The following is a 17,147-nucleotide window of genomic DNA, read 5'->3' as shown; positions in this document are numbered from 1 at the left end:
GAGCTTGGAAGATCCTGATCACCATTATTGATCAACCACCACAGCCTACAGGTCTGCATTCCTACCAATCACTACTTTTACTTATGAATTGTCTTCAATACAATAAGGGCTTCTCAACCTTATGGTCGTGACCCCATGTGGTATTGCCCGACATGTAGATTGGGTCAGAGGAAAATGTCTGACTTAAAAGTGTAAGTGAAACTCCTCTTTCAGCTTGAATTGAACACTTGTAAAAATGTACTTGTAAAATGTAAACCGTGAATTTTGGCCGATAGTTGTAGGAAGGAGGGGGGGCAAAGTGTGCTTATAACCCACCCCAACTATGTGTTACTTTAATGAGCCTTCTAATGATTGATGTTGAGTATGAAATGCTCCAAATCATTGGGACAAGAGTCTGAGAAGCTTCACCATCTAACGGAGGATCAACATCAACCCCAGATACACAGGAGATTCTGTAGCCTCATTACTGACATGTATGCTATTATAGCTATTACATACAGTAGCATAGCACGACATACCATTCTACAAGATAACATGCTTCTGTTTGTTGTTGTGGTGAGGAAGCTGTGGTATTGTTGCTCCATGATCCCACAGGGGGTATCGTCATAAAAACAGCAGTTGAAAGTAACATGCTTCACTGGCCCACTAAGATCAGCAGAGAATAGGTATGGTTGGTTCCATCAAATGCATAACAAACGGACAAAGCCACATAGTGTCATGCATTCGTTTAACCATTTGCAGACTTTTGAGAGAAAAGAAAGGCACAGTGAATGATCTATTCTGCCACCGTGCGATGGTAGAGAAATGGGCGGTGCGAAGAGGCGCGAGACTAGAGCCAATGTTGTCATGTTGTCAAGAGTAGCGTTGCGGTGCAGGTCGGCAGACGGTGTGGACAGGCTGGACAACAAGGTTTAGAGGAGAATCAAGGGGCCCGCTTCGTCACGTCGTTTACATTGTGGATTGCAGAAATCATCACGCACCATGAGTAAAGTGCAAGGTGGAATGAAATGCGTGAAATATCTCTTATTCGTGTTCAACTTCATATTCTGGGTAAGTCCCTCCAGAAACGGTAATTATAATCTTGCATGGAAACACAATGTTGCATTGATGAACTGAACCGTTTCATTGTTCCTCGGTGGTAACCCTTTTGCTCGTACGGTGAAACGCCGCGGTGAAGTTAGTGTTAGGTTGGATATTCGACGGATATTCAGTCCAGTTCCATCCGCGACTTCACTGAGGTTTGCCCAGCAATAGCAGCAGGAGAACGGTTAGCGCACCTCCCAGAGCCTCGCGGTGAATCGCTGGAAACTGATTTAGTTACTTACGTAAAATATCAATACAAAATAATTGCAGTTTTTTTCAATAGCTTCCATGTCGTGTGACCCAGTGACTCCAAACCAGTATCCAATTGTAAAACTAAACCCTACAAATAAAACACACCACTTTTTTTTGTGTATTTTAGTGCTTCCTCTATCTTATATGAATATTAATATGCAGGAATTATAATATATATTTTTGAATATATGTATAATATATAATATATATTGTAGAACTAAACCCTACATTAAGACACACCAAGTATTTGTGCTTCCTCTATTTTTATGAATATTTAGAAATTATTCAGAAATGATCATTTTCATTTTCTTTTCTTCCATGTCATGTGACCCAGTGACTCCAAACCAGTAAACCAGTTGTATCACTAAACCCTACAAATAAGACACACCTCTTTTGAATCAGAACCTGTTTAGTAATACAGTTGGATACTGGTTTAGAGTCACTGGGTCGCATGGCATAGAAGCTATTGAAAGAAAATGATAATTTCTGCATATTAATATTCATATAAAGTAGAGGAAGCACTAAAATATAATAAAAAAGTGGTGTGCCTTATTTGTAGGGTTTAGTTTTACAATTGGATACTGGTTTGGAGTCACTGGGTCACACAACATGGAAGCTATTGAAAAAAATAGTATTTTGTATTGATTTTGTATTGATATATTTACGTGAAGTAATTTATTGACGGTCCCTAAATCAGTTTCCAGCGATTCACCGCGAGGCTCTGGGAGGTGCGCTAACCGTTCTCCTGCTGCTATTGCTGGGCAAACCTCAGTGAAGTCGCGGCTGGAACTGGACTGAATATCCGTCGAATATCCAACCTAAAACTAACTTCACCGCGGTCAAAGAAACCGTTTTGCCGATTTTGAAAATAGCAACTATCTCGATATTTTTGCCGTGAATATTTATTCAGAAAGAAAGCCTACAACTAAACAAATGTAGTGGTTTATTCATTTAGGATATATCTCCCTCAGTCTACATTAAATGTGCTTTAAATTCAGATGTAAATGTACTTAAGGTGTCGACTCCTTTTATTATTATTTTACTCCTTGTACTAACGTTACAATGTGAATTTAACCCCTTGCTCAACGTTGGTTTACATGGTTGTGTTACGAGACATGCATGACACGAATCTACGGTTTGTCTTCAAATTCTCATTAAAGCTAATGAAAGCCACTGTCCCATCCCACCTCAATGGGACCGGTCCCATCTCACCATGGGACTCTGCAGGGAAAGGCAATACGAGGCTGATTTTGTCTGTGGTGTCCACTGACTGTTAATCTATTTGGGGCCAGTTTATTTTTTGTGAAGAATGAATTTGAAATGGATCTGGGACTTTGACCATTGCACATGGAAACAAAAGCACGAAATAACCAAATAAGTCGATAGACACTCAGTTCATAATATATCAACTTAAAGGGCCAGTGTGTTAGCCTGGAAACCCAGACCCACATCTAGAAAGCTGTAGGGTCTGGCAATGAGTAATGAAAAAGAAAAGAAAAAAATCTCGAGGGGCGGCACCAAGCGTGCGTTTGACAATATCACTGCACGCAATTGGATAACACTACGACCAATCAGAAGAATACAAGGGGTGACGTATCCAGACCAGCGGAGCTAATCAATAGACCTCTGAAGAATAATAACATGGGGTTTTTGAATGGTCGTACATAACAAACTCTGTAGGTGGCGAAGAAGTAAAAGCTGCGTCACGTTTTGAACTACACACTTTTTCCATCTAGTTTCGACTGGCTTTTTCGATTTTCGGTGTTGTTAAAATAGTATTTATAATCGTTTACTACTTTAACGTCACTGACAAATGTGCTCATTATACCACAGTTAAGGGGGTCGGGACAACGCCCCTTAACTGTGGTATAATGAGAACATACCACAGCCTGTCATGATCTATTGCTTAAATATATCCATATATTGAAAACGTTAGTTTTTGAGGTAGTGTCCCTGTGCGATAACTAAGAGTACGTCTCACTCTCTTTCGGATAAAGTTGGTATCTAAAAAACGAAACAAATGCAAAACGTCATGTTATTAAAAGCAACATATTCACGTACCGCAGTGTGCGAGTGAACATCCGCCTGTAGAGCCATTGAGGTGAATCATTAATACATTGAACAGATAAGTCCATGACTCCACAGTCCATCATTGTGCTTTACCACTATGATGCAATAAGAGCACTATGTGTTAGAACCGTAGAAGGCTGATATCTCCATTATGCCCCACAACATGTACAGTGTTCATGGTGACTATGACAATCATACCCGAATTGATTGGTTAAACTGATTCATTCGCGGGCTAAAAAGCCATGAAAAATGTACCTTGGTGCATTTAAAGTAATGTAGCAAAACAGAAATGTCGTATGTGTACAGTCTAGAGCCCAACCGATATATCGGCGGGCCGATATTATCGGCCGATATTAGGCATTTTCCAAACTATCGGTATCGGCATTTATAATGGCCGATAAATGAATATTAAAAAAACAGACGAAACACTGCTGCATAGTTTGTCCACCAGAGGGCACTCTAACGCCGCATCCCGCCACAAGCCAGAATCGGGCAGAGCGAACGAGTTATCCACGACATTCATCGGTGAAGTGTGTTCATAAGACATACATTGCTTCAATAACAATTGAAATAACATCCTAATCAGTTCTCTAAACTGTTTATAAGCATGATAAAATTAATGACGTTATCCATTGCTTAATTATAGCTCTTTTACACATGTGTAAAATCGCGAATGAACGACGCAAGTGTGTGGACACGAACGCACACTCGAAAAACTGTTTTGCAATCATTTGCAGCAGCATATGACGTTATCCATTGCTAAATTATAGCTCTTTTACACGTGTGTGAAATCGTGAGTGTGCGGACATACATACGAGTCGCATCCATTATGTGACTCGTTAATGCTGCGAATGAACGACACGAGTGTGCAGACATACATACGTGTTGCATGTGACACGGCTGAACGTCACGACCGCACACTCGACGCAAGTGTGCGTTTGCGTCGTTCAGCCGCAGCATTAACGAGTCACATAATGGATTTATCACTAAGTAGTAGATTTTAGAAGGCAGGCAGCAAATGATGATTGAAAATTGTTTGTTGTAAGCTTGATGGATATAATTAAAAGAGTGCAGGTAAAGGGATAAGCAAGTTGACATTGTAACCAGGTAGCTCAATAGGGACTAACTATTACACACACAAAAAAACATTAGGAGTGACCTTTGTCTTATTTAATAATAATACAGATGCGAGGACTCTTAAATAACTACATATAACTAATGTTAGGGAAATCTAAATGTTTTGTTACACGTTTATGGAATTTCTTATTTAAATATATATATCGGAATATTGGATTTTTAAATCACCAAATATTTGTATCGGTATCGGCCTTAAAAATCCCATATCGGTCGGGCTCTAGTACAGTCCCATTTAGTTCCATGACTTGGGATTATTTTACTGCCGTTGGAAAAACCTGCAATAAATCTTGTCAATGTCAAATAAAGTTTACCTGTAAACCATGACCTATAGTTTTATATTTGCAGTTACATATTGTATAAATAACTAAACACAATTCATAGATCTGTCAAAGAACATCATCACTTGAAACTTAGCAACTCAATGCTGCCTTAGACAATCCAATAATTTTGGAAGCACCTACTGGTGCCTTACACAATACAGGCCAGTACAGGAAACCTCACACAATACAGGCCAGTACAGGACACCTCACACAATACAGGCCAATACAGGACACCAGCTTAAAGACAGACTCAAGCTGTAGAAACGCAGCAGTACATATTCAAGGCCACTATGTGGCGCTGGTTCTCCACCAGTAAAAGAAGAGGACGAGTCCCATGGCATGAAAATTTCACTTTATGAGGTTTTCTAACATTAATATGTTAGAGTTCCCCTAGCCTGCCTATGGTCCCCCAGTAGCTAGAAATGGCATTAGGTGTAAAACGAGCACTAGGTATCCTGCTCTGCCTTAAAATGATCATGGATTCAGATTTACATTTCGACAGTCACATCAAATCAGTTACAAAATCTGCATATTATCACCTTAAAAATGTAGCAAGACTTAGAGGGCTCATGTCTACCGAAGACTTACAAAAACTTGTACATGCCTTTATCACTAGCAAGCTTGATTACTGCAATGGTCTCCTTACAGGTCTCCCAAAAAAAACTCAAAGGCAACTACAGCTTGTTCAGAATGCTGCTGCTAGAGTTCTAACAAAGACCTTTTTTTTTTTTAACATATTACACCAATTCTTAAATTGTTACATTGGCTCCCTGTATGTCAAATAATTGATTTTAAAATCATGTTGCTAACCTATAAATCCCTACATGGTTTAGGGCCAAAATATTTAACTGATATGCTTCCACTACATAAGCTTTCTAGGCCACTAAGATCTTCTGAGACCAATCTGTTAATTATCCCCAGAGTCAACACGAAACTGGGGAAGCAGGATTTAGTTACTATGCAACAAATAGCTGGAATAAACTCCCTGAGGATTTAAGACTTGCCCCAACTCTGACAGCTTTTAAAACAAGACTGAAGACTTTTATGTTTGCTTTAGCTTTCTGCTAAATCTTTGTAAATGCTTCTATCTATTTTTTATTTTATTACTAACTTTGCCTTTATTTTCTCACTTTCTAAAATGCTTTTTTTTTTTTACTTTGCCTTTATTTTCTATCTATTTTACTTTTTTTTTTTTACTAATCTATTATTTTCTTTTATTGTATGACAATGTTTATATGTGAAGCACTTTGAGTCTGCCTTGTGTATGAAAAGTGCTATATAAATAAAGTTGCCTTGCCTTGCCTTAATGATCATCACACAAGAAGGAAGTGATTAGCAAAGTCAGATGTATATTTTTGAAAATCCCGCATGGAAATGTACATAAAAAATGTGTTGAATCGAGATGCATCGAGATGCATCGATAATCGTTTTATAATCGAATCGTTGACCTCTGAATCGGAATCAAATCAAATCTTGAGGTGCCAAGAGATTCCCACCCCTATTTCAGATTGATGTGGAAGTGGAAGAACAAGAGATGTCGGAGAACCCGACGCAGTAGTTTGAGATTCATAATATCGTCTGGAGGCGCACACAGATTTTGGCCATGATAATATATATTATAGCCTTTTGAGGAACCCAATACATTTCTATGAGAAAATGTATTGTTTAAAGATCCACATGGCAGGCGGCAGTCATCCTGAAAAATGGCCGCCATCTTGAAATTTCAAATGTCTCAGACAATTTTCTTGTCAAGTGACCCATGGACACTGCTCATGCCAATTTTCATGCTTGTATCACAAATTGAAAGATTGTAGCACTTATCTGCTCCACTATGGTGGAGTCATAAACACTGACCCTAACAGGCAAGTGAGGCCTGCGGTTCTCTGGATGTTGTTGTGGGGTCTGTTGTGACCTCTTGGATGAGTCGTCGCTGCGCTCTTGGGATAATTTTGGTCAGCCGGTCACTCCTGCGAAGGTTCACCACTGCTCCATGTTTTCGCCATTTGTGGATAATGGCTCTCATTGTGATTCGCTGGATTTCCAAAGCTTTAGAAATGGCTTTAGAACCTTTTCCAGACCGATATATCTAAATTACTTTCTTTCTCATTTGTTCCTGAATTTCTTTGGATCTCTGCATGATGTCTAGCTTGTGAGGATCTTTACGTCTCTTTCACGTTGTCAGGCAGGTCCTATTTAAGGTGTGGCAGTAATCAGGCCTGGGTGTGGCTAGAGAAATTTAACTCAGGTGGGATGAACCACAGTTAAGTTGTGTTTTAACAGGTGGGGCAAAAACCTTTTCTCACAGGGCCAGGTTTGGATGGTAGGTTTGGATTTTTTTTTCTTTAATAATAAAAACTGCCTTTTGTGTTCACTTGTTATCTTTGTCTTATATTTAAAATTATTTGATGATCTGAAACATTTAGGTGTGACAAACATGCAACAAAAATAAGAAATCCGGAATGGGGCAAACACTTTTTCACACCTGTATACATAGCCTACAATATACACACAATATTTTTCCCAATACTCTATTGGTTGTTGATTGTGTGTAATCAATATTAGGGGCAGAATATTAATTGCAGTGTATTGTTGTTCAATACTCCAAGGGTAATGCAGCTGAACACTAAAGTGAAGTTCAGTGGTGGGTGTTCTTCTGTAGTGGCTCTCTGGGATTGGCTCAGCGCTGCTAGGTGTTGAATGAACCATGCGAGCGGTGATGAATGACCTTCCTGTGTTTGTTGTTTGTATATTTATGGCCATGCATTTTGTCTCCCAACTGCGTTTATCGTTTAAAACCTCGAATGCACAAATGGATACAGAGATTTGCCTCATTGAACTGCAAAGATGAATCAAGTTGTATTAATTGAACTTTGTAAACCACAAAACAGCATTGTTACGATTACATAACAAGTAGGTTTCACTGCTGGTCCCTGTGTAATTAGTCAAACAAAAAGTGAATCTAGAAAGAACAGTGACTCCGAAATGAACTGCCTTCGATGTATGTGGTTCTAACAGCACCAAGTCACCAAGGTGCTTATTCATTTGATGTGACCCCTCACAGTAGAATACCAAGAATATGTGACACATCTACTGTCTGTTTAAAATAGGTGGGGGAAATATGAAGCCACATAATCGTCATTATTTTCTAATACTGTTTGTCAAAATAACACATTTTCAGTCATTTTCCCCCAAAACGTTCAACCAATTGTGCACTGAACCTGTGCTCTCTGATGCTGTCTGCTGTCCCCAGCTGTCCGGATCCGTGGTCCTGGCCGTGGGGGTATGGCTGAGGTGTGACCCAGACACCGACCTGCTTCTAGCCAGCACTGGAGCCCCAGAGAGCTTCTTCATAGGTACCCCCACCCACCAACACATACCCACCTCACCCTCTCATAGGTACCCCCACCCACCAACACATACCCACCTCACCCTTTCATAGGTACCCCCACCCACCAACACATACCCACCTCACCCTCTCATAGGTACCCCCACCCACCAACACATACCCACCTCACCCTCTCATAGGTACCCCCACCCACCAACACATACCCACCTCACCCTCTCATAGGTACCCCATCCCACCAACACATACCCACCTCACCCTCTCATAGGTACCCCCACCCACCAACACATAACCACCTCACCCTCTCATAGGTACCCCCACCCACCAACACATACCCACCTCACCCTCTCATAGGTAAACCACCCAACACATACCCACCTCACCCTCACATAGGAAAATAATGGTTTTGCATGCAGGTGTCTGCAAGATGCCATCATGGTATACTCTGTCTCCCGAGTATTGCATTTCATTTATATTATACTTTTTTATTATGTTGTGATGTGTGTATTATGTGTCACTGTATTCAACCTAGCAATCAGAAAAGTAACCCTATATATATATATAGTCTTACACAACATAACGTAAATTATTATTTACTGGTCCCATTCATCATATATATATATATATATATAGATATATATATATATATATATATATCTATATATATATATATATATATATATGTATATATGCGTATATATATATATAGAGAGAGAGAGAGAGAGAAGAATAGAGAAGAATATTCCTCTCATAGTCCTGGAGAAGTGTTATAAACCTTAAGCTTAAACATCACGTTATTCCAGTTTCAACAACACTATTAAATCAAAGTGAATACAATGAAACCTACTGGGTGAGAAATGCATTCCTTATGAATTCTACATTAGGCACAATGTACACTACACACCAGTGCCCAAACACAAGTTCCTTTTTAAATCTCCCAAGATGTTGTATTCCACGCGCATGTGAGGCATTCCGTTGTGTGAGCGCGCCTCACACAATAGGCCCTCTCTAGTCGCGGCCGTCCGTAGGACGACAACACTAGAATGAAGCCTATTCTTGTCGTGTATCCCTTTTGCAGCGTGACCTAAAATGGTGACTTCATTTGAACAGCTTCTCATCGTTCTTTCACAGATCGCAGCCCCCCCCCCACCACCCTCGGGTGTAGTATTATTAGAAGGCGTAGGACCACGTATGGTTGTGTCAGACCTCCGTCCTACGCTCTTCCCTGGGTCATGTGTTGTGATACTAGGAATGTGAATAACTCAATTCTTTCATGGTTGAATAATCAGTGGGAGGTATGAACGAATAATCCAATATTCAATGCGTGCCGACATTTACAAAGGCAGCCATGGATCATCGGCAACAAATCACGTAATATCTTAAATGCACCACGCTCCATGTAGAATAAAAAGGATTGCATATTTGATTGAGTTGACCTGTATTAGGTCACTGGCCCTTTAAGGAGAATTGAGTTGACCTCTATGAGGTCACTGGCCCTTTAAGGAGAATTGAGTTGACCTCTATGAGGTCACTGGCCCTTTAAGGGGAATTGAGTTGACCTCTATGAGGTCACTGGCCCTTTAAGGAGAATTGAGTTGACCTCTATGAGGTCACTGGCCCTTTAAGGGGAATTGAGTTGACCTCTATGAGGTCACTGGCCCTTTAAGGAGAATTGAGTTGACCTCTATGAGGTCACTGGCCCTTTAAGGGGAATTGAGTTGACCTGTATTAGGTCACTGGCCCTTTAAGGAGAATTGAGTTGACCTCTATGAGGTCACTGGCCCTTTAAGGGGAATTGAGTTAACCTGTATTAGGTCACTGGCCCTTTAAGGGGAATTGAGTTGACCTCTATGAGGTAACTGGCCCTTTAAGGGGAATTTAGTTTCCATCTCTGATTAGAACTGTCAATCTATGGCGGGTTGTTAACCTTGGAGCTAAGAAACGTTCTGCTGTTTCGGGGAAGTTGTGTTTAAATGACAGATGTTAGTGATGTAGGTTTGGGCTTTTTTGCTACTGCTGCTTATCCTGGTGGCCGTTAATGTAAATCTGTCCTGATCATTGTTTTGCAAACTAGCTAGACTGGCTATATAATCCCATTGTTCTCTGTTCCATTAGAACAGTGAACTAAACCATCGTATACGGTACACTGTTCATGACTTTTGACATTGTATTGCCCAGTGTTATGAGCCAACTGGTTTTTGAGCGATCTTGTTCCTGAACGTGTGTGATCGTGCTTTCCCAGATCATCCAGATGAAGCAGATTCCACGTCTGCACATTCGTCGCAATGAATGTACTACCCACATTTTTCATTCGTTGTCCCTGTTGTAAATAGGCATGTCTTGCAGAGTACCACATTAAAGTAACGTACAACCCTAGTGATGATCTAAAATTAATGTCTCCTTACTTAAAAAATAATGCATAGAGTTGGTTAATATCCAGCAGCAGTGGATTCCACAACCATGGCTTGGGCTGGTTTAAGACAACTGGTTACCTAAACCTCAATCCAATTACTATCCAATTACTGCTAGTGCGATTCGTTTAAAAACCAAATGTCGATAACATTCATAGACGACACAAGAATATTTATCTATAGTGAATAGTTCATGTCAACTTAACGATTATACATTATATTTGGTCAAATTGTTATCCTGTCATAATTCAAACCTGAAGAAAAATGTTTCAAAGGCCTGTAAGTCTGTGTTTGAAAACTCGACACCTTGTAAAAAAGGTTTTGCAACATTGAAAACATCTGCAAACATGATTTTGTGTTCTATTTTTCCTTCTTCATAATTGTATTTATTTTAACTTATTAGACAGTGCTCGGCCAATGACAAGAATAACAAGCGGCGAGGAAGGCCGAGCTCTGTGAGTGACCAACAACGTGCGTCGCGACCTACGTCGCATTGGTCGCTGTGTTGGTCGCAGTTTTTTATATGTTATATATCGCCTATTTGTTTTGTTAAATGTCATGAAGTCTAATAAGATACATTATGTACAAAGTTCTTAGTTGTAGCGTCATATAGTTTTATATGAGTAAAACCTCGGTGAACAGTGTGGGGACAGTAGCCAAAGCGGTAGTGATGCTATCTCTTTAATCAAGAGGTTGTCGGATCGATTCCCTCTATTGTGAGTTGTTTTTTTTGCTATTTTTGCTCTTATAGTCCAGCTTATTGATGCAATCAGCGTGTTTAATTTGAACTTTTGAGTATGATTTAGTACGATAGTATGATAATTATAGGTGTGGAGCCAATGGCGGAACAACTTTACGAAGGGCCCCCCCCCACTGTCTGGCTGGGGCACAATATAATAAGCCTTAAACTGTCGAAAACAAACAAGACAACTTTACATTCTATTGCACGCACAGCAAGACCATGAATTGGTGACTGGAATAAAATAGCAATGTAATCAAGTTTGTAAGACCATTTAAAATCAACATTAACATTACACAACATTACATTAAAATGACCAACGTACATACAAATACAAAGAAAATAAATCTCTTCACGGGCGCAGCCATTTTTGTTGTCGAGTCGTACGGTCGGCCTCACTGAACTAGCACCATTAGGGTTAGGGTTATGGTGCTAGGCGGTGCAGCCCGTCGTAACGTCCTTTATCATGCTATCGTACTCATTCAGACTGAGATGTTCAAATGAAAGTGGCCGATTGCATCAATAAGTGTGTATCCACTCTGATGTGTAGCCAGCGAGGAGCCTCCCTACGGACCATTCCTGTTTCCATTCTGTCACCTCTGGGCCCACATGATGCTAGCCGTAAACAGAGCTCCTCCGTCTAGTGTGTGTGTGTGCGTGTGTGTGTGTGTGTGTGTGTCTGTCTGTCTGTCTGTCTGTCTGTCTGTCTGTCTGTCTGTCTGTCTGTCTGTCTGTCTGTCTGTCTGTCTGTGTGTGTCTGTGTCTGTGTGTGTGTGTGTCTGTGTGTGTGTGTGTGTGTGTGTGTGTGTGTGTCCAACTGATTCTATTTACCAACATTGATACAGGAAATAATGATAAAATGCATATTGACAATTTCCAGAAGATCTCCACAAGTGAAGTAATGGAAAACTGAAGAGATGTAAAGACCATAGATATCTAAACGCATATCTTTTAGAGATGGTTTCTGAACCTAATATTTATTGGTAGAGAATTGTTTTATATCAAACAACTTTCAGTTCTGTTTTGACGTTTTGAGGAATATGAAGTTCATCGTCCTCTGGTCCACATAGCAGGAAAACAAGCGTACGCGTTTCCCAGTGTGTATTAATTACATTCCCAGGGCAGTTCCTGCCCATGTCAGTGATTAGGCCCCCTACTGCTCCCCCGAGAGCCGGCGGTGTACGGTTACAGCGTGAGCACTCTGGTAGTGAGGGCTGGGAGCCAAGACGGGTGTTTACTCATAAACCTTCAGGACTAGCTGGCTGCACCGTGGGTCTGGCTGACTGGTAAATAAGGCCAAGCTAGTCCTGCATAACTTGCACTTTCATGCATCAATACTGGTTTAGTTTTGTTATAAAATATGATGTATATTGCTTTAGTATATTGCAAAAATAATTTCTGTAGTAGGGCCTACTATTGTACTGCCTTCATTTAAGTCATTTCATGTCACCATACACATCTAACAAGTTTGACCATTTGTTTATAAAATGGTTTTGGTCTGTGTTTTGTGATCCAGAATACAAATACAGTAGTAATACAACAGTAATGACCAAGAATTGCATGTTGCCGCCCCCTTCAGGTTTGTTCTAAATGATTAGACAATGTGCAATTTATCATTATTTCCTGTATCAATGTTGGTAAATGGGATCAGTTGGACATGCACGCACACACACACACACACACGCACACACGCATACACACGCACACACACACACACACACACTAGACGGAGGAGCTCTGTTTACGGCTAGCATCATGTGGGCCCAGAGGTGACAGAATGGAAACAGGAATGGTCCGTAGGGAGGCTCCTCGCTGGCTACACATCAGAGTGGATACACACTTATTGATGCAATCAATAAGTGTGCCACTTTCATTTGAACATCTCAGTCTGAATGAGTACGATAGCACGATAAAGGACGTTATGACGGGCTGCGACGCCTGGCCGGTGTCAGCTGGCTGGCTACCATACAAATGGACAGCACTGCTTCTGTTCTCCAAATGTAGTGTTCAGTTTTATTCCCATAGAGCTGAGAGTCATTTATGAAATTGCAACATATATGTGTTGTATCATACAGATATCATTGGTTTGAAGACATGGAAAGGCATGGCAATGCAATTGTGAAATGTATGTTTGTTAATCCCTGTAGTAATAATAAGAAGTATCCAGTGATTGGGTGACCCAGGGCATTATGGGGTGGTTGTGTGGACTGTGTTGCCTCTGTAAGCAACCCCCTATTGCCCCATTTAGTTCAGGGAACACTGAAATCATAGGGTGTGTGTGTGTGTGTGTGTGTGTGTGTGTGTGTGTGTGTGTGTGTGTGTGTGTGTGTGTGTGTCTGTGTGTGTGTGTGTGTGTGTGTGTGTGCCTGCCTGCCTGCCTGTCTGTCTGTCTGTCTGTCTGCCTGCGTGTGTGTGTGTGTGTGTGTGTGTGTGTGTGTGTGTGTGTGTGTCTGTGTGTGTGTGTGTGTGTGTGTGTGTGTGTGTGTGTGTGTGTGTGCGTGTGCGTGTGTGTGTGCGTGTGTTTTAGCGACACGTGTAATGTCAAATTTGTCCAAATTGTAAAAATATAGCAAGCTTCAAAAGACAGATCCTGATCTGTGTCTCTCTTGTCTCCCCTGCGGTCTACATCCTGACCTGTGTCTCTCTTGTCTCCCCTGCGGTCTACATCCTGATCTGTGTCTCTCTTGTCTCCCCCAGCGGTCTACATCCTGATCGGTGTCTCTCTTGTCTCCCCCAGCGGTCTACATCCTGATCTGTGTCTCTCTTGTCTCCCCCAGCGGTCTACATCCTGATCTGTGTCTCTCTTGTCTCCCCCAGCGGTCTACATCCTGATCTGTGTCTCTCTTGTCCCCCCAGCGGTCTACATCCTGATCTGTGTCTCTCTTGTCCCCCCAGCGGTCTACATCCTGACCTGTGTCTCTCTTGTCCCCCCAGCGGTCTACATCCTGATCTGTGTCTCTCTTGTCTCCCCCAGCGGTCTACATCCTGATCTGTGTCTCTCTTGTCTCCCCCAGCGGTCTACATCCTGATCTGTGTCTCTCTTGTCTCCCCCAGCGGTCTACATCCTGATCTGTGTCTCTCTTGTCTCCCCCAGCGGTCTACATCCTGATCTGTGTCTCTCTTGTCCCCCCCAGCGGTCTACATCCTGATCTGTGCAGGCGGGCTGATGATGGTGGTCGGCTTCTTCGGCTGTTTCGGCGCCGTGCGCGAGTCTCAGTGTCTCCTGGCGTCGGTGGGTCCATGTGTGTGTGTGTGTGTCGCGGCCGCACGGCGCCCCACGCATTGGTGCACAAAGGCAACGTGTGTAGAACCTTCTTAGTGGCATCTGAAGGAACAGACTTGACAGAAATGGAATACAATATTCATAGCTATGTTTTCATTAGTATTAAATAGTATAATTAGTATAATCGCAGAAAAAGAGAGTCATTGTGTTTTGGTGACTTCAGGAGGAGCTCTTTATATGTCAGGGAGCAGAGCGGTCCTGGTGTTGCACCGCCCTGTTTCTACACTATCCCAGAAGGGGGAAATGGCTCTAGAGAGGACGTGGTTCTCATCATAATCACAATCCTACTTGTAACTTCCTTTTCGACCTATAGTTTTAGAGACTAAAAATCGAAACAGAATCAATAAGAATATCATGGAATTTTGGAAGAACCTTTGCAGACCATCATAGCTTCCCCTTTGTTGTTGGAAAGGTAAAGCACACCCATGGCTAGATGCCGTTAAACCACACGCCACCCCTTGATAAGCTGCCAGTAAATGCCCTTTCAACTTTTTTTTTACTCCACAGTTCTTTGCTTGTCTTTTGATCATCTTTGGGGCCGAGGTTGCTGCTGGGGTGTTTGGTTTCTTAAACCAGGAGCAGGTAGGCCTTAACAAAGAACAATGTTCATAACACACAGCATGAATAGCTTATTGACTGCTATTTATTCCCTTCTATATTAGATTGTTGAGGAAGTTCAAAAGTTCTACAGCACTTCAGTTGCTGAAACCGCAGACCCCAACTACAACGGCACCACAGTAGCATCCATCTACCACAGTGTTGTAAGTAGAGTACCGTGCATCATCTCCATTTAATTCCCAACGTGTCTATGGCCAAAAGAGGATCTTGCTTTCATGTTTCCTGTAGCTGCACTGCTGTGGAGGGTCCACCCCAGACCCAGCTCTGTGCCCGGCTACTGAAGAGGAAACCAAGGTAGGCTCTCCTGTTGAACTCTGAGCGGCAGGACAATTGCAAAAAGCCATTAAACAAAGCATAGCTAATGCTAATGACAGTCTTTAACACGACCAAACCTGTTCATGTAAACACGAGTGTATTTGTTCAACTAGCCTTGGTGCATAATTGATAATGGAGTAAACGCATTCTTTGGTTATATGCATTATGAAACATGAAACATTAACCTGTGAAATGTGGGTCTGTTTAACAGAATCTGCAGTTTCTCAAGAAATGACATCCGACTGTAAGTTTCCTGCACATTTTTAACAGTTTCCTGTTCCCACAGGACTGTTTGACTGCAATAACAGACTTCTTCAATGAGAAGCTCTATATCATCGGCTTCGTTGGGATTGGAGTTGCAGGAGTCATGGTGAGGTCTCTTCCACACGAGTCATGAACACACGTGAGCTTAGACCATCGTCTGCTTGCTCTGAATTGACTATTCTTTCCGCAGAGATGACACTATTTCATGTCTATGGATAGTGTTTGAAAACATGCCAATGTGAACGTATCCCTCTGGTTTCTTCTAGGTGCTTGGCATGATCTTCAGTATGGTTCTGTGTTGTGCGATCAGGAACAGTCGGGAGATCATCTAGGACTACTCACTCTGCACTACTCACACTACTACCAGCCGTTCCACCATACATCTTAATGTACAGCTAATACTTTACCTGTCCACGCAGATTGGAGACAGTGGTTCCAGTCTTTTAAGCTTTGAAGGAATGAACTCATTACAATTGGAAGGACCTTCCTTGTTTGCATTGTTAGCACTAAAATGAACGAGCAATTTTTTTTACACACTTACCAAATATAAATGGATATTTTGTTTGTTTATAGCTATCTTAACAGAAATGCAATGATTGAGTATTTCTGTAAATAACGATACCCATCCTGGTTTAAGGGCACATATTTAAATTATTTATTTGATCAATGTTAAGGAATATTAAACAAATGTGTATGAGTTAGATGAAGGCTTGAATGTTTTAAGGACTCGCTTTGTTTCATAAAATTCATGCTGTGCCTAGAGCGACACTAATGTTAAACATGAACCCTCCTAATCCAATTTAAGATTGGATTAAAACAAGCTTCTCATCTCCTAGTTTAATGAAGCATTTGCCTTAAGAGAACAATGATCTTTATCAGCCCAAAGGATTAGGAGAAGCAAATAACTGCTATAATCTTGTTCACAGCACACAGTAATAAACCCACGTTAGTTAATGTCTTCAACTGCTCTTTTAAGCAATATCATGTGACGTGTCACAGAGCCGTTTGTAGTGTGCTAAATATTTAGGCTGTGCATTTGTGTGCAAATGAGATGATATAACTCACATGCATTCTTATCTAAACTAAGGAATACAATTGGTGCCTTCGACAATTGGTTTGTCTGTATGTAGATAGGAGTCATCTGCACAAGTCAAAGGTTCAGAATCCCATTCATGTAGGCACTGAGCGCTGTGCTTTATTTACATAGCTAACTAGAGATCCATACATACGACACACGTAGAAAACATTTTGAAACATAACACAAAACGTCTTATTGACAAATGAACTGACTGTTTTAATAAAACAAAATAAA

At 41.3% G+C, this 17,147-nt stretch overlaps 2 protein-coding genes across 3 annotated transcripts in view; one reads left to right on the top strand and one right to left on the bottom strand.

The window, feature by feature from the left end:
- The first annotated feature begins 789 nt into the window (after positions 1-789).
- Positions 790-16,859, top strand: LOC311338354 (CD81 antigen-like). The gene is made up of 8 exons (XM_084463585.1): positions 790-1,050; positions 8,113-8,215; positions 14,490-14,587; positions 15,146-15,220; positions 15,301-15,399; positions 15,485-15,550; positions 15,858-15,941; positions 16,102-16,859. The coding sequence occupies exons 1-8, from the start codon at positions 982-984 to the stop codon at positions 16,165-16,167; spliced, it is 660 nt and encodes a 219-aa protein (XP_084319711.1). The 5' UTR covers positions 790-981; the 3' UTR covers positions 16,168-16,859.
- A 145-nt stretch (positions 16,860-17,004) lies between these two features.
- LOC311338353 (mitochondrial glutamate carrier 1-like) overlaps positions 17,005-17,147 on the bottom strand; it is a 6,649-nt gene continuing 6,506 nt past the window's right edge. For both annotated transcript variants that reach the window (XM_084463583.1, XM_084463584.1), the window contains one exon: positions 17,005-17,147. This exon is cut by the window's right edge and continues 853 nt beyond it. The gene's annotated coding sequence lies outside the window, so the exon portion shown is untranslated.

The sequence above is a fragment of the Micromesistius poutassou genome, assembly GCF_964030765.1.
Source record: "Micromesistius poutassou genome assembly, chromosome: 2".
NCBI lineage: Eukaryota > Metazoa > Chordata > Actinopteri > Gadiformes > Gadidae > Micromesistius > Micromesistius poutassou.
The sequence above is the reverse complement of the archived record's forward strand: the minus strand, read 5'-3'. Positions and strand labels throughout refer to the sequence as shown.

What these genes read in the sequence shown, in the direction of transcription:
- LOC311338354 (XM_084463585.1), top strand. Translation starts at nt 982, where the DNA reads ATGAGTAAAGTGCAAGGTGGAATGAAATGCGTGAAATATCTCTTATTC. An exon ending in CCCAGAGAGCTTCTTCATAG is followed by an intron (nt 8,216 to 14,489) that starts GTACCCCCACCC and finishes TGTCCCCCCCAG; the next exon opens with CGGTCTACATCCTGATCTGT. An exon ending in TTGGAGTTGCAGGAGTCATG is followed by an intron (nt 15,942 to 16,101) that starts GTGAGGTCTCTT and finishes GGTTTCTTCTAG; the next exon opens with GTGCTTGGCATGATCTTCAG.